This window comes from Plasmodium inui, assembly GCF_000524495.1.
Source record: "Plasmodium inui San Antonio 1 unplaced genomic scaffold supercont1.4, whole genome shotgun sequence".
NCBI lineage: Eukaryota > Apicomplexa > Aconoidasida > Haemosporida > Plasmodiidae > Plasmodium > Plasmodium inui.
The window spans coordinates 976,466-994,442 of record NW_008481838.1 but is presented as its reverse complement, the minus strand read 5'-3'; the positions used below and the strand labels follow the sequence as shown (position 1 = coordinate 994,442).

The window sequence follows — 17,977 nt, the reverse complement described above, 5'->3', positions numbered from 1 at the left end:
TTGCTAATTTTACCTCTAAAGGAAAGAAAAAAATGGGTGAATTTTTTTTCTTTTTTCTTTTTTGCTAACTCCGCATAGCAGTGACAATGCAAGGGCAGAAGTGTAATTTCACAAGCGATTCTCTTTGACGTGCTATACATGTTGTAAGCAGAAGTAACAAAGCGAACTTTTTTTTGTTCTTTGTCCCCCCAAAGTATACTCCTCGATTGCCAGGTGAAGGTGACCCTCTTCTTCACGAGGAGGAGGGTGATACGTCTTCCTTAGGCTTCTATCACGCTTCAATCACTCTTCAATCGCTCTTCTAGCCACCGCTACCCACTGCAATCCCTTTAAAGGGGAACTGCCCCATCCCCAAGAACGCGAAAACGTGAACATCGCGACATGGTGAATCAAACCCCCCACATCGTCATCTTATCCTATGATGAAAAGAAGATAAACAAATTCGTGTCATATTTGATGAGCATATTTGAACCCCTGGAGAGTTACGAAAAGGCAGATACGTATAAGCTCACATTTGACCGGAATGATTTTCACAGTGACAATGGATCCTTTTTTGCTTTTAAAGAGGTGGCCAAAGTGGCCATTGTGAATAAGTACTACAGCGCGGAGGTGACTATTTCTTCCTGCGTAGTTCAATCTGGAGAGCATGCCATTCGTGTAAAGGAAAATCTGCCAAATCTGCCAGATTTGGAAGGGGATGATGAAGCAGAACCCCAATCGCAGAACCAGACCAACGAACTAGACGCTAAGGATATCCTCTGTGAAAGCTTCATATTCCTCTTTAACAATTTCAGCAAAGAGGAAAAAAACCTCGTTAATGTAAACCCATTTAGGAACTATGATGAGGATTGTGTAGAATACGTTAAGGATCCGGAGACCCAACAAATGATACGAAATGCCAATTTTGATTTTTCAAACATGTATAAAGATGTCGGGGTTAAAATTGCGATTTTTCCTTCATCTCTCGAAAAAGACAATAAAGATATTGTTAACTTCTTTAGCGACTATTTTATTGAATGCTTGTACATAAATTATGAGTCGAAGTGTTTGGAAGAAGGTGATGAGCATGGAGAAAGCGATTCCAACTGTCCAGATGAGGGAGACCAAAATGTAAAAGAGGAGAATACGCAATTACGAGAATTTGAAGAACAAGAAGATGAAGAAAGGTTGATAGAAGCGCTGCACTGCCATATGTGGAAGGGGCTGCAGATTAAACGGGACCATTTGATCATTCAGCATAGGAGGGACTTCCCTATGAGCCAAACCTTCAAGGGTGATGAAGCTTCGCCTAGCGGGGACAACCTCCCCCAGAGTGATAAAACTGCACCAAATGGGGAGAACCCCCTCCAGAGTGATAAAGCTGCCCCAGGTGGAGCAGCAGAAATTGATCCAAACGGAACCGTGGCGAACGGTGTCAAGACCCCCGAAGGACAGAAAGAAGAACTGTTCATGGAAAACTTCAACAAAATTGTGGAAAAAATAAGAATAGCAAAAATGGAAAATAAAAATTGCAGCAGCCATTCTGCACGGAGAAAAAAAGCGGAAGAAGTTATTTTCGAACTGCAGCAGTATTTCTGTGACATTGATGAGGAGTAAGAATGGGGGAAATGACTGTTTTCCCCCTCCTTTTCTTTTCACCTTTTTTCCCCCCCTTTTTTTCCCACATTTGTGCATTTCCCCAGCGAGCGCTCAACTGAAGCATACTCCCACTTTTGTACGTTTAGCTCCATTTCGAGGGAGGCTCCCATCCATGCGTTCCCCTAACGGGATTTATTTTTTTGTATTTTTTTTTTTCCTTCACATGGGGGTGGCAAAGAAAAAGAAAAACAAAAAAAAAAAACAAAAATGTGATGGAAATGTTGTTGGGCATCACTCAAACAATGCACCACGCTGAAGGAACAAGACCCACGTCAACGCACAATTTAGTTTTGTTGTCAATTTTTAATTTCTAAGAATAATCAGTGCACTTTTCCACGTGCACACATAGCAGGCGCCTTGCGCCACAGATATTTACATGTGCATGTAACTGTGTGAGGTCGCCTGTCCTTGCATGTGGTTTTCCCATTTTTACCCCACCTGTACGCAAGAACAATGGCAGAGGAAGGGGGCGAACCCTGAGAACGGGGCTTTCCAACAGTCACAATTTTTAAATGCATAAAATAGAAATATCGAGTCTTGAGAGTCCATCCCTGTTCACTACACACATCACATAGGCGTACCTGCGTGCTTAACTGCATAGGGGCGTAGCCACACATGCATATCTATACAAGTTTGCCACCCACGGCAACCACTCTATCTCGTAAATCCATGCGCCTACCACCAACGACGCAAGGGCGAGCACACAAATGAGTAGGAAAAAAGAAAAAAAAAAAAAAAAGGGAAAAATGGCACGTTTATTTTTTTTTAAAAAAAGCCACGCAATATGTTCCTTGCCAACTTTTGTTTTGTCATTATTTCTAAATGGAAGGACAACTCCAATATGTAATTAAAAGTGGCCATTTCTTTTTTTTTTTTTTTTTAAAGTTTATTCGTATCGACCTATTGTACAACCGCAGCTTCCCATCTTGTCTTCCTTTTTTTTTTTTTCTATTTTGTTTTTCCCGTACGTGATGCGCCTTGAATGGTTGTAGATGGTGCAAAGGAGGAGTTGATAAGCAGCGATGCATAAGACCGACGAGTGAACAGTGACGTTCATCCCGCTTCTCCACTTCTCCCCATGCGGAGCGGAAGAAACATTCAACCTCAATTGAAGGATGCCACCACCATCCCCAAAGAAGGTCCCCTTCCTAGCGCAACGCTAAAGATCATCCCACTTTGTTACGCACGCACACGTAAACAGTGGCGTCATATTCTTGCCTACACTCGCGTGGAATTTTTGAAGCCACATAATTGAACATTCCCAAAGCAACCCAACTCTGTTAATAAAAAGGGGATTAGCACTCACTGAATACCAACTGAAAAAAAGGTTCCACCTAAATTGGCAAAGCAACTTTAATTTAAAGTACAAAGAAAAAGTACATTCCTCCATTGTAGACCCTAATTATCAAAAGGTAAGCCCCACGTCCTACGCGAAGATCGTTACAGTTTTTCACAGATGGACAAAGGATTATACGTATATTCCTATGCCTGTACTCCGATGGGTGTACTGCTACGCGTGTACTCCTATGTGTGTACACCTACCCCTGTCTGAGTTGAACATTATCCCCTATTCATACACACCGTCTGTTGGACCACCCCTTCTCAGCCTCGGAACCATGAAGCTCTCTTATGCAATAAACAAGCTGATAGCATCCCTTGGAGGAGTTCTCTTAGTTGCGTACGACGTTATTCGAATACACAAAAGCAATATAAATTATGTGGACCATAACACCTACATAATGGATAACCCCTATGTGCCTTTTTCCACTTTTGTGATTCTGAGTTTCACATATCTTTTCCTAAACGGTTTTTCGAACTCAAAGAATGTGATGGCAAAAGGGTTTACAGGTATTGCTGCTTCAGGAAACGGGGGGAATAAAACTTATGGCAGTGGCTAATACTATAACGCTGCACCATTGTTAAGCTTCTTCCGTCACATTAACCTTTTTTTTTTTTTTTTTTTGGTTGCCATCTTCACACTTTCATTATTTTTTCTCCCCCCCCTGTTTAGGCTTCCTAAGCTGCTTCTTGATCACTTACGCCTTGGTTTTTTCTGCGCACCAGTTGTATCTAACATCAGGTAAAAAGGAAAGTGCGTCACCGACTTCTCATTTCCACGCTTCCCCACGACCTCATCTCACCCTCCCCTACAGAATTCACCAAGGCTGAGTCCGATCTGCTCAAAGACTCCACCTACCTGTGCATTTTCCTCTTCTTCTACTTCTGCTCATTGTGCATCGAGGCCCATCGCAATTTATCAAGAACCTTGTCAACCAAAGAAAGCATTGGGGGATCCGTCAAAATCGAAGTTTGAGTACTCACCCCATTCCTTCCTTTTTTCAAGTGCCAATTTTTTTTTTTCGAATTAGCGTACAAATGTTCATATGTGTATATTTGTATATGTAGGAAGCGGTTCGTTTTTATGTGTACCCCTTCGATACAGGGGGGCAGCACCTTTTTTTACCAGCGGAGCTGCGGTAGGTTTGCTGTGCGTGGGGAGAGCGAACCATCGGAATAGACCACTGAACAGTGGGCCAAGTGATGATGCTGATTGTATACAAATTGGTATCTCCCAGGTTACCATCACATGTATGCCCATGCATATTTCCCCGCGCCTGTACACCTACTGAGTCCCTCCAAACAGCTCTGCCACCCCAATTCGTATAATTAGTGAAGCACTCCTGAAACCAGCAGTTACTTGCAAAAAAAAAAAAAAAAAAAAGAATTCTTCAAAATAAGATATATACAGACAAATGTAACATATGACAAATTTACAAAATGAAAAAAGAAAAAAAAGGACAAAATTTGGAAACACGTTCTTCCTACGTGTGTTCATTTATATGAAAGAACGAGTCAAAAATGAACACATTGATATGTATCATGTAAGTATATCCCTCCATGATGAAAAAAAAAAAAAATTTTAAAAAACAGGGGGTACTTCATTTTGAAGCGTCACTTCAAAGGTTAGCCCATCTCACCCTACGCCGTTGGCGTCCAGATCCTTTTCCCTCGAAAACACATGAATCAAACCGCTTCCATTTCCGTATGCAATTAGGTATTTTTCGCCCAAGTTCGCAATGGATACGCTGAAAAATTGAAAAAGGAAGAGGGGGAAGAAATATAGAGACTTATAATTATTCATACTAAGTGAGGTGAATGGAATGTTCTTCACGTGCGCAAAAATGGGTAAATCGCGAATGGGAGCAACCTATATGCGGCAGTTTGCCTCCTTGTGTCGCAATGCGGTGCAAATCGACGCAAATCGTCGCGTATTCACCACAGCGGACTCACCACCTGGGCGTCAGGGCAATCGTGTTCTCGCGCGCATTCGCCTCAACGGCCTTGGACTTCCCTATCTTGACCCCGTTCCTAAAAATGCTCTGTAACCCCTGTAAGTATTCATACAACAGTATACGCGCCACAGACTCGGTTTCGTCTCCCTTCTCTGCGCTAATGCTTAGTAACACCTTGGGATCTAGTTGAAAATTTGGCGTCTTCCACAGAAACAATTCCCTAATTTTAACCTTGGACAAGTTCCCCTTCAACTTACCCACAAGCACTGTCCCGTCATCAAACAGAAACAGATGGATGTCGTTGAGGAGCGAGCTATGTATGCATATGATGTCTACTTGGCTAGTCCAATCCTTATCGATATTTAGAAAATATTTATTCTCGAACAAATGAATGATGCATCCTTTTTCTTGTCCAAAAGACAAGCAGCTATTTTCATACCACCTCATGTGAGTCACACTTTCTGTCTTCCTCTTGAAAAAATAAAGCTCGTTGTTGCTCCTTATGTCTATTATTATAATTTCTCCTTCCTTGGAGCTAACACAGAGAAGGTAGGAATTAAGACACGGGTAAAATGAGCACACGGATATGATGCCTTGTTGCAGGTGCAGGATATCTTCGTGAAAAGCCACGCAATGTGTATCTTTCCCTGATTGAGGAAGTTCGTTTGCGTGTAGCGGCTCTGGCGTTATGGGTACTTCTTCGCCTGGTGATGTTTCTCCCATATGGTTTATCCCCTTCTCGAAGCCGGTACCGCCCCCCAAAGGGTTCTTAAAATGACTAAGCAAATAATCCGCACACGTATGCGCGCAGGCATTTGTGGTTTCCTCCCTTTCTATAAAGCGCGTGATCTTCCCATATTTAGTTATCTCCCTCAAATAAACACTCAGCACTTTTATTCTGGTGCTATTAAACGTTAAGGCAATTTTTAAAAACCTTTGATTGTCATTTACACAAATAGAATAGGAAAAATCGGTGAGAGCTTCTTCATCGTGGTATGAGAAAACCTTTTCTAATTTCGTGTCCGCAATTTTTTCCTTTATGTACTCTGTTGGTTCTAGAGAGGTGGGTTCATTTTTTGCAGCGTCGTACAACTTCAGGACTAAATGGCGCTTCGGAATGACATATATGCTTATCTCATTCCCCATTAGGCAAAGCAGTAGGTGGAGGTGCCTTTCGCGCCTTTCCTTTGCGGTGGGTTCTCTTGCGCTGTCCCCGCTGTCCACGTCGTTGTTCCTTTCGCTACCCTTCCGGCTGGGAAGCTTAATCCACTCAACCTTCTTGCACATATGCTTCACCTCCACGATGTCGAAAAGTAATGGTTTGCTGCAGAAGGGCGACACGAAAAATATAAAAATAAAATTCCGGCTGCTTTTCTCTGAGCTTAAAAACATGTAACTGTTTAGGTAACTGCACGTGCTAACGGCTAGGAAACTTCCCTCGAATATTTGTGCACAAATTTTTGGAAGGTCATTCATGAGATCGTGAGGCAAGGGGTCCTTCTGTTCGTGCAGCAGGGGGTCCTCACGAACATGCCCCTTCGGTGCTTTCTTTCGCCCCCTGGTGCGGAGTCCACTGATCTTATGACTTGGCATAACGACCCTGTCATTATCACAGGTGGTTTCCCCATTTGGTAGAGACGCATCTAGTACATCCTTTAGGCAGTCCACAAAATTGACACCACTGCTGAAGTCTAAGTGAATTACCGGGGCACAAAGACTTAAAAGGATATTTTGCTCCTGTCTCATTTTCACCATTTCGGCTTCCATATTTGTCATGATTTTGTTCAAGTTGAAATATCCACAGGGGGAGTCGTCCCCATCTGGTCTTTCCAATGCACCATCTACATCGTTTTGTTTTTCCCAGTGTGAGTAGTTCCTCTTGGTGCATTTCTCAGAGTTGTCCTCTTCCCCTCCTACCTCCTGTTCTTCCTGCGATCCATTTTCGTCTAAACCGTCATATAAACAATCGCACAGGAGAAGAAAATACAAAAACTGGATCCCCTCCAAGTTAAGCGAAAAAGGATGATCATTTAGGTAGATGTTGGAACTTAGCAAATTATCTGGTTTGAGGTTTACACATACTTTCAACTTCTCCATCCGTGTGGATGGAGATGTGTTCCTATGCTTAGCATACTTGCGCAGATTGACCTTCTTTTGGGTCTTCGTCTTTTTGCGCTTAATTAGGCTCACTTTGCCACTTCCCGTCCTCACCGCAGTCTCTTCAAATATGGTACTTTTAAATGGGGAGAGTTCCACCTCCCTTCCGTTGTAGTCTATCTTAATATTTTCTATAAAGAACATGTGCCTTAAATTTGTTTCATCGTAATTTTTTATATGTTCGAAGGAAATTTTTTCCTTTATGTTGATGTCATTTTCGTCATGGTGTCCTTTTATCGCTGCGTCATAATTGTGGCTATACTGCTTGTTTGTCTGCAGTGGGGGGTCTTTTCTTTCCCTTTTCTGGTGAGTTTTCTTTAGGAGCTCGTGTATGACGAAGTTTATCAGGGTGTGTGCACTTTGATCCCCTTGCCAGTCGAGTGCGTCATTTTTCCTCTCACTCACACAACTTAAGTAGTGGAAAAGATCCACCTCGTAGTGCAGGGAATGCCCTTCATCCAGAAAACTTCTAACCCGATCACTTAAGGTATTTTTGAGCTTCTTCCTTTTCCTATGTCCACATTTCGATTTTGCAACTAACCGCTTTACCGCGTGGTTCATTTTTTTTTTTTTGTTCCTGTACTCATAGTTCCTCGGCGTGTAGAGAGCGTTTTTCTCGTATTCTTCATTTGACGAGGAAAGGTCGAACGGGCTGTCATCAGTGTAGTGCTCCTGCTGGTCATCCGAGGCTTCGCTGAATTTGCTTTCATCATTATCAATGTCGTCCGCGTAGTCGTAAATGTTGCTCGGTTTCTGGGCGCAGTTAGGCACACCTGAGTGGTAATCACCCAAGTACTTCCCACCTTTATCCCGTCGCCTACGTTCATTTCTTTCATACTGGACGCCCCCAAGAAAGTCTTCCATTTCGTGGACCATCCCATCCTCTGCCAATTTATCAGAAGTGACAACCCGTGGTGGTTCCCTTAACCTGCCGTCTTCCCTCTTGTACCCCTCAGCAGGGGCGGCATCAGCGTCTTTGCCCACTTCTACGATTCGACCGTCTCTGCCATTTGTGTTACTTCTGCCATTTGTGTCACTTCTTCCATTTCTGATGGTCCTCCCCTTACTCTCTTGCCTCTTTCTAAAAAGACTGGGGTACTCATAAATTTCATTCGCCGACACAACCTTCGGTTTCCTCTTCCTCATCTCCATGGTGTGTTGACTGCGTTAACTGTCGAATTGCCTCTTCCCTTTCGAGTTAAACCTTAACTTCTTTTTTATCATTCATTTCAGTTAAAAAGGAAAAACAAACAAAAAAAAATGCTGAAAAAATGAGGGAGATAAAATGGTTGCCAAAACGATCAATAGCGTTATGCCCTCAAAGGGGTGGAAAACAAAAAAAAAAAGTTAGCCCTTGATTTTTTCTTTCAATAAAAGTGAAAAGGAGAACTTCTTGTCACTTCTGCTCTTTTGAACATGGAGGGGAATTACTTTGCCCAATTTTATTGCTCTCCTGGGCCTATGTGCTCGACTCAAATGGAGTTTTTTTTTTCTTTTTTTTTTGCTTATGCAGCAGAACCTTGTGAGTTTAAAAAGGTGCAAGTTGCCTTAGGGTTCAAACGTTGGTGCTCCTAACGTTGACGGTAACACTGCCGCCGCTGTGGAACGGGTTAAGCGAAGCCACACATCTTCACAAGACCACCTTCCCTTAAAAGGGCAAAAAAAACGCGCACATTTCGCAAGAACAGGTTTATCCAAAACGGTCCTACGAAGAGGGGAGGAGGGTGAAAGCCTCACTTCTTCACACGACCGTCCCTACTTGGTTAAATCTTACAGATTAAATTTCGTAACAATTGTTCATTAATTAGAGCCCCCGTGGACATCCAAGAAGGAGAAAAAACACACCATTTCGAAGATAGCATAAAGTTTAAGTTGGAGAAAATACGAAAATCCGATCTTACAGTTTCTGTTTCTTTTCCCTTCATGATAAAAACATTGTAGTGACAGAAAATTGACCTTAGCACATCAACGGCAACGTGAGCTCTACACTCGTTAAAAAAAAACCTTTTTTTTCTTTTTTTAAGAAATTTGCATATTTGCACGGAAAGGGACAAGGCTGAGTAGAAATTTGTAGCGTCTCTAATGAGTCAAACAATTTCGCTTTTCTTTTCTTCTTTTTTTTCAAAAATCTATCCCTTTCAAAAAGAAAAAAGGGGATGTTTCCCCCCCACAGCAAATTAGCGAAGCGTCTTTACTTTACCAATTGGGCAGTTCATTGGACGCGAAAGTGATGCCCATTTGTTCGTTCCCCTGTTCGATATATACATGATTAGAAGAATAAACATGGATAAGACTTCTTCGTGGGTAAGCTTTTCCTTATGACTGTACTTCCTTTGGACAGTTCTGCCCCTCTTGCCATTGTTGGGGCGTCCAGAGGGGGGACACAACCTTCTCTAGATGTGCGACGCGGCCCATTCATCCTGTTGCGTAGGAGCACCTGAAAATCGCATCCAATGTTGGCATATCGCGGCTTGGACATACTCCGGTCCATCCCAATATCGCAAATTCATGTGTCCACACAGATTCCTCGCGATAAGTGCACCCCACTCACAAACAGACACCTAGGGCAACTGCCACAGGGCTAAAACTCAGTGAAGTTAAAAAGCTTGTAGGAATTAAAAATAAGGTTTTATAATTTTATTTACAACTGTTAAAATTAAAACGAGAAGGCACATAGATATATGTGCGCTGTACACGAGTGCATATGCAGACATATACAATCATATATATACAGGAAGGCACACACACATATGTATAAGTAACTGCATAAGTACACGTATATGTATATAGTAATATATACATGAGCGCGCAGACGCATAAATTGGAGTTTCACAAAATTAAAGTGCAAGCACAATAGGCTAAAAAACGTTAATTCTGGGACATTCACACATATTGGGCGCATATATGTGGCGAGTAGGTCATATGTACAGGGGGGAAGCGATACATATATGTATATATATATATATGTCCGTACTTCTTGCTTACATGGGCGTGCTTGGAGGGAGGAGGAGGAAAAAAAACTGTTTAATTAGTGCGCTATGGGGGGCAAGGAAATAAACCTAAATGTACCTATATATGTACATATATATATATATAGTAAAAGTCCCACTGGGTTAAATATACAACTGCGCAGGAAAAGAAAAGCACCCCAGATGTAGGGGAGGTACAGGGGGTAAAATTAAAAAATAAAAAAGTAAAAAAGTTGAAAAGGAGAAAAATGGGAAAGTGGAAACCCCGCATACATAGAAATTACGCGTCTTAAGTGAGAGGCACTTTTGTTCTGGGGTCGCTTCACTTTCTACACCCAGAGACTTTCCAGAAACGAACGCATGGTACTTGCCTACAGTCGCGCAGGAACAATTGGGGAATGCGAATGTACCGCGCGTCGACTAGGTGTTGAGATTTTATTCCTTTTATGCATTTTAGGGGGGTTAATTTTTTTTTTTTTTTTCCTTTTTGTGAATTTTACAATTTTTTGGAGTTTTTTCAATTTTGGAATGAGAGACTTCCCAATTGGGGTAGCCTCCCACTGTGGAGGGGTTTTCCCACTTTTTGGAGCTTCATTTTGCCCGACTGGTAGGGCCTTCTTCCCTATTGGACTCTTCCTATTCAACTCTTCCTATTCGACTCTTCTCATTTGACTCTTCCTACTGGAGCACTCTCCCGCGCTCGGCGTCACTTTCGGTTGCTGTTGACAATGTGGTTGAGCTTCTTGGCCTGCTTGTTGGTCAAGGCTGAAGAGGCCAAGTTGCTGAGGTACGCCTGGTCGAGCGAATTAATGAGGGATGCAATCTTCTTGTTGCAATCGGAGTCAGAGAAGTCCGTCTCGTAAATGGTTAAAAATATTTCAATAATTTTCCCAGTGTTGGAATTATCCTTACCAAAGAGGAGAGGATGATTTTGCGAAACTAAATCGATCAGATTTTTGTGAACTCGTCTACCCTCAGCATCGTCTTCCTTGATAGGCAAATTATTTAACCACAATTTTATTAGCTCTTCCGCATTGTTAAATTTGGACGTGTGCATTAGGACGATGTCTCCCAAGGCAGCTACCGCGTTGTCAATTGCAGAAATGAATTCCTTCGGTTTCTTACTGGATGTATTCTGGTGCACTAATTTTAAAAGATAATCCACAGCTACATTTGCATACTTGCTGAAGGCTTCAATTTTGGTGGCCTGAATGACTCCATAGCAAGCGGCTTGTTTCACCTTGTCATCCGAGTGGTTAATGTTTAGTAAGAGGGGGTTCATAAAATATTCCCATAGACACACACTATTTTCTTGTAAAAACTCTAGCAAGTCGTCACAGACGTAGAGGGCCAAGGCAACGTCCTCCGAGTTAGGAGAGTTCATATACGTGTTAATAAAGGTAATACAAATGTCGCAACAGGTGTTTAAAAACTGCGTGGAGTGATATTTGATGAGTACTCCTAAAATGTCTAACAAGTTGGTTCGATAGTTTTGCTCTAACTCTTCCTCCCTGTCGATTATCAACAATTCGTCTTCATCGACATCTTCGTTATTTTTTTTCTGGTTATATACCTGCCTCCTATCCGTTGAACTTTGTAACAGTTTAAAAATCTGGTTGAAGAATAACTTCAAGGTTCCATCGGGAAGCACATTCGAACCCGCTTTCTGCAAACACATGTAGAGCCCATTCGATTCGATAATCATTACGTCTAAGATGTATTCATAATTATCATCTAGCTTCGTTTCCGATAGACTTTTCAAAACCTTTTCCGCAGCCGCCGTTAGGATAGCATGCAGCATAGTTTTGTTGTTGTCCGTCTTTTCGGAGAGGATTCTAGCGGCCTCTATCAACTCGCTAACTGCAGTCAGAGCCTTCTGCTTTATCTCATCAGACAGTTCGTAATTCAGCATGGGTAAAACAGCTGTGGCGGTGGCTTCTATATAATCCTTATAATTCTCCTTCAGCACCTCAATGATTATGATTAAAAGATCCAGAGCCTTTTCCTGATCTTCCAGGAGAGATGTTTTCAACCCTACGTACTGCCCATTCGAAACCATGGTGATGGTCAGATCTTCCTCATCATCCGTTAGAGGTTTGGGCAAAACGCTTAAGAGGGACAAAATGGTCGGTACGATGCTGCTCAGGTAGGGGAAGAAGTCATTTCCTAAGGCTCGACATATTCTTCCAATTGCTTCTTGTATGTACTCCTTAACCGTATCATCAGGATCCATTTTGGTACTGCTAATTTGAAGTAATGCATTCATACATTCCTTTGCGTCCTCTAAGAATATTTCCTTTCCTACGGAGAGTCCGATGATGGAGATACATTCTATGGCCTTTCCCCTGCACGTCCTTTCCTCTTCCGAAACTGCCTTCTGAATGATCTCCTTCATCATGGGCACAACGGTGGAGTAATACTTTAGGAAGTCCTCTTCAATTACTCCTGCAATTACCGCTATAGCTGTTACGGCCTGTTCTCTTACGAGCAAATAATTCGATGAATTCAGTTTCTGCAGCAGGATATCAATAATCATGTCTGCGAATGGAAGTAGTGCCACTTTGTCCAGCTCCTCTGCGTAGTTCACAAAAGCTGCCGTTGCGTGTGACTGAACTCGAAGATGAACATCATTCATGGTAGTTATCAATGCAGTGATTATTTGTCGAGGATACTCCTTCTGAACATACGGCTGGTGATCTAGAGAAATTTGGCCAATGGCCTGACAAGCAGCATACCTAACTCGCACATCCTGGTCAAGCAACACTTGCAACAACATCTTTATTACATGCTCCAGTTGATCCTCTATTTCGTCCTCAGGCAAATATTCTATCGTCTGTGCTATGGCCATAATGGCAACGTACTTATGTTCCCATGTATTCTTCATTAAAAACTCAGACACCTTATTGTACAGAATGTGAATAAACTCAGCTTCCTCCAGTTCACTAAATGCTTTCCCAACTCGATCTAGCGATTCTTCTCCTATATCGTACAATTCCTGGTTGTCGTCTTTACCTTCCTTAATCGAATTCATCCACTCATTAAACGAGTCGTTATTAATATCAAGCATAAATAACATGGACAGGTGCACTATTTTGTCCACGAAATGGGGGACGGAGAGGGCCATTTTGGGTCTCCTCTCCGGAATGGTAATAAGCGCTTCAATACTTAACGACTTTAAGCTGCTGTCAAAATCGTAATTTAATTCGCTATCCCCCTTCATACATATGCTAAACAGAATGTCACACAGGTTGGAAATATGTTTGGCAAAAAATTTGGCATTATAGTCGATCATTTTTCCAATGGCCTGAAGTACCTTTTCGCATTCTTCCAACACGGATATGTCTGAGCTGCTACTTTTTACCATCAAACTTAGAGACTGCAAAATTTGTGGAATACATGGCTGTACACACTTCATCAGGACAGAATTGTTATCTTCTACGATGCAGGAAATCAAATTGATAGATTCCCCTCGGACTTGCACATCGGACGAATTTAACCCTTTCATGCAGACAGACGAAACTACATCTCTTTTTAGCTCCAGCTGGTAAGGGATACAACTCAAAATGCCTCCCAAAATTTTAAAGCCACTAATCAATACGTCATTGTTATTAGAATTGCAGAAATCCAACGTGACGTATAACAATTCGGGCCACTGATTATTTACAAGTAACTTCGACGACAAATCGATTATGTTGTTGCATAAGTTGCTTCTCACCATTTTATCTGTTTCGGAACTTATGTTGCTTATCAGTTCTGACTTGACAATATTTTTTAAATTATCTGGTAATAAATCCCAATAGTTTTCTTCCTCCCCGTTTCCTAGGGAGTTTTCCCCCTTCTCCTTCTCCCCCGCTGATTCTACATTTGACGATTTGATGTAAGCTCGAAATAGGTTCCTGATTAATATCGCACATTGCAACCTCACTTGACTGTCATTGTGGCTCTTTAGCAACTTCAAAATCGACAGCACCGTGTTGTTCAGGTCATTTTTCTTGTAAAAGTTTAAGGTATTTTCGCATTCGTTTCTTACATGGCTATCGGAGCTGCTTAATCCCTCAATTACTTCCACGATCTTTTCCATCACTTCTCACTTTTTCGAGTTCGCTTGGTTTCCTGGGGCTTCGCTCGGTAGGCCGGTCGGTCAGTCGGGCGGACAGTCAGATGGACAGATGGTCAGATAGACAGACGATCAATCGGCTGCTCTGTCGCACTGCCGCTTTGCCACTCAAACGGACGGTCAGTCAGTTGCTCTGTAGCTCTGTCTTTCTACCGCTCAATCGCTCGATCTCTCATTCACTCAATCGCTCAATCGTTCTATCTCTCAATCATTCAATCCCTCGATCTCTCAATCACTCAATCGCTCAACCCTCAAACATTCAATCAATGGGGCAATCCGCTTCTGGGTGGATCCCTTTCTCTTTCTATGCTAAACGGCACATACATGCGACGACTCCGGTGGGGACTAACCCGTTGGCGCGTAAAAAAAAAAAAAAAACTGCGTTTAAACAGACTTTTTTTTTTAGCAGCACATGCAATTGCCTCTTCCTTTTTGAGTCGGCACACAAACACAACAATTCTTTGCAGAAGGTGGGCTACTTACAAGTACGCATGTAGGTGCATATGCTTGCAAACTGGTCACTTTCGCTTCGTGGCAAATTTTGTAGGAAGTGTCGGAAGGAACACTTTAAATACAAAGAGGATGCTGTGAGTGTAGTAGTGCTTGGTGATGATCGCGGTGATCCTGCTGATCGTGATGATGTTAACGAAAGGCGCAGTTTATGTAAGATGCGTTGTGCGCATGCGGGTTTGGGGGAGGTGTGGGTGTACAACGCGTCGTCGCGCGGGGATTCATACATACAAGCGTGGGAATATATATATAATACATATATGCGTGTATATTTTTCCTCCCTGCCTGCACGTTAACAAGCTCTCCTGTTGTGCCTCCTCAAAAGGTTATTTCTCTTTTTTACTTTTCAACTCAACTGTGAAAATAATTTTACTTAATTATTAAACAAACGTAAATTGCATATGCAATTTGGATACCATTCTAACAATTTAAGAAAAAAAAAAAAAGATAGTAATATAAGCATGTACAGTATAAACTTATTTGTTTGTTTTTTTTTTTTAATCCCTTCTTTTTTTATGCAATATTTTTAACACTGCGCCTACTCTTCTGAGAGGATAAAAATTAAAAAGGTGGAAAACTTAGTAAAAAAAATGAAGAAAAAAAAAAAAATTCTTCATAATAAAACTTTGCTATATATAACACATATTATACTTGCCGCAGGGATTATACGAAAGGGCGAAAACGTGATGAAGGGGGGAGGGGGGGGACGCGCTTGGGGAGCACGATAATGTATATGCATATAGTGAGATGATTGTAACGTAAATGCAGAGATGTAAGGATACAAAACGTAAGATGTAAAATGGCTGGAAAAAACAAAAGAAAGTAAAAATGATGAATTGACTACAGTTGCGTACGTACATAAAATATAGTAAAAAATAAATAAATAAATAAAAATTTAATTTGGAGATTTTGATATCTTTCACTTAAATAAATAACGGTGTCAAAAATAAAAACAAAAAATGTAAACAAAGAAGAAAAGTAATTATATATTATTACGACAAAAGAACATTTAGGGGTGCTTTTCTTTTCTTTTTTTTTTCTTAAGAAAGGCGGCTTGCAAGTTACACTTACGAGAATTATGTACGTACGTAACTTGTATTCGTCAACGCAAGTGCCACCATATGCGTACATACATATTTTTTCCAAGTTTATTTTTGCGCTTTCTGTATGTAGGATGAGATACGCCTATGTAGTGTACACATACGCGCACGTAATATAATATTATATTACATTGTGATTCGGCTCGTGGCAGTTTCTTCTTTGTCGCTTTTTATTCGCTATACCTCTTTTTGTAAGCTTTTATAGCTTTTCCGTTTTGGGTGGAAAAGGCACAAGTGAAAGGGGGGGAAAGGAGCGAGGGCTTCGACAAAAAAAAAAACATGTGCTTTTACGTGAGCACTTCCTGTAGCCTTCAACAGAGTTACGTAGAAGTAGGTTGAAAAAAAGGGGCATATGTTATTCGTTTTTTTTTAAGCAACATTTCCGCATACCATGCAGTATGACGCAGTATTGTAGCACTTTGCTTGCGCTGTATTTATTGCATTTTTTCTTCTTTTTTTATGTAGATTTTTTTGTTTTTTTTGCCCTCTTTTGGCTTTCCTTCACCCATTCTCTCATCATATCTTCGTTTATCCTCGTATCCTTCGTGCGCAGCTGCCCTTGGCCAAAAAAATCGCGGCACTTGCACGATGGGGCGATGGTGCGCACAAAAAAAATATTCGATAAGAATTTGGGGGGACCACGGGTGTATCGTTTGGGTAAGATACATATTTAGAAGTGTCCCTTCCTTTTTACAACCGTTTTGGGTACACTAAATATATTCGCGGGGAGAATACGTGTGTCACATGTATGCCTCCTGCATGGAAAGGATGCATATGATTATGCATATGTATCTATGTATGCGTGCGTACGTACCTTATACATGTTGCGTGCACCACTGCGTACACGTACAATAAGGGGGATAAGTTGCTGCGCGCACAGCATCTACGTTTGGGGTGCACAAATACGCGTACATTCAGGCGGCCTACAGTTCGCTGCTACGGCTTACCTGGATAAGAATAAACAAATACATCCATATGTACGTACGGTATATATATATGGGGTTGAGAATGTAGATGGATTCAACTAACTGTTTGCTGTAACCATGCGCTTGCTTGGCCCATCGCCTTTGCTGCAACGCGTACGCAGTTTCGCCTGCTGAAGGAAAGAGGTGACCTACTGCCCCTCTTCAGGGAATGTAAACAGAATGCTTATTTCGCATGTGTGTGCATATTTATGCCACACGTATAAATATGAGCACATAAAAATGGCACTATTTTAAATGGGCATAATTAAAGGGGCGTATAACTCGACTGAGCAATTGTAGAACAAAGTGAAATTTTGGCACGAAGAGTTTTTCCTTCGTTTGTTTTTATTTTTTTTTTAAAGTAAAATGTGCACTCCGTAAAAGATTCGCATTTTTATTTCCCTCCCGTTGGTATGTTTATACAAATTAACATGCAGCTATCCGTTCGTTCTTCTTTTTTTTTCTCCTCAAATGCATACGATTTATGCTTTTGCTCGAAAAAATAATACTTGTCATGCGGTTGGAAGTGCTATATTTTACACTATCATACCCCCCTGCTACACCCACATTTGTTTAAAAGGGTTGCAAAAAGAAAAATTGTGTTCCCTTTCTTTGGTTTTTTTTTAAAGGGAATGCAAAACGAATATATGTATACGTTCTGTTTTTCGGTCAGAATAGAAATTGCTTCATATATGCTACGTTTTACAAGAGTTATTTGCGATTTTTTTTTTTTTTTTTCTGGAGGTGTCAGAGAATTCCCCTTTTGCCTGGTGAGCCATATGTAAAAAAGAGAACACGCTGGAGGTGAACGAATGCAAGTCATACAGGCACACCCATAGTAAACACATAGAAGTTACAAACGCACATAAGTACACACGTAACGTAGTTATGGGGCCCCCATTTTTCAGGGATGTACATTACATACGCTGTTATTTTAGGCATTGCGCGGCCTCACCAAATGTGTGTTGTTCTCGCTTCTAAGGCATGCGAAAGTGATGAGATCAGGTGAGCAAACCATGTAGGTGACAACAAGGGGACGGGTTCGAATAACTGCATTAATGGGTGTCGTGGAAGCGCATTCGGCATACGTTCGTAGCTTACGCGTATGTATTTGCAGATTTCACTATTTCATGACAACTGTTAGATCATTTCAAACCATCTGAGCATACGTAGGGACCAAAGAGAATTGCACAATTTGCCCGATAGATTACTGCTGCTGAGTTAAAGG

At 41.5% G+C, this 17,977-nt stretch overlaps 3 protein-coding genes across 3 annotated transcripts; 1 reads left to right on the top strand and 2 right to left on the bottom strand.

The window, feature by feature from the left end:
* Window positions 1–381: 381 nt before the first annotated feature.
* Window positions 382–3,952, top strand: C922_01385 (hypothetical protein; the record flags this gene model as incomplete). Its single annotated transcript, XM_008816991.1, has 4 exons — window positions 382–1,592; window positions 3,245–3,486; window positions 3,650–3,718; window positions 3,792–3,952. 4 exons carry the CDS (start codon window positions 382–384, stop codon window positions 3,950–3,952), a joined length of 1,683 nt encoding a protein of 560 aa, XP_008815213.1.
* A 973-nt stretch (window positions 3,953–4,925) lies between these two features.
* Window positions 4,926–8,240, bottom strand: C922_01384 (hypothetical protein; the record flags this gene model as incomplete). Its single annotated transcript, XM_008816990.1, has 1 exon — window positions 4,926–8,240. One exon carries the CDS (start codon window positions 8,238–8,240, stop codon window positions 4,926–4,928), a length of 3,315 nt encoding a protein of 1,104 aa, XP_008815212.1.
* A 2,523-nt stretch (window positions 8,241–10,763) lies between these two features.
* On the bottom strand, window positions 10,764–14,138 carry C922_01383 (hypothetical protein; the record flags this gene model as incomplete). Its single annotated transcript, XM_008816989.1, has 1 exon — window positions 10,764–14,138. One exon carries the CDS (start codon window positions 14,136–14,138, stop codon window positions 10,764–10,766), a length of 3,375 nt encoding a protein of 1,124 aa, XP_008815211.1.
* Between the last annotated feature and the right edge of the window lie 3,839 nt (window positions 14,139–17,977).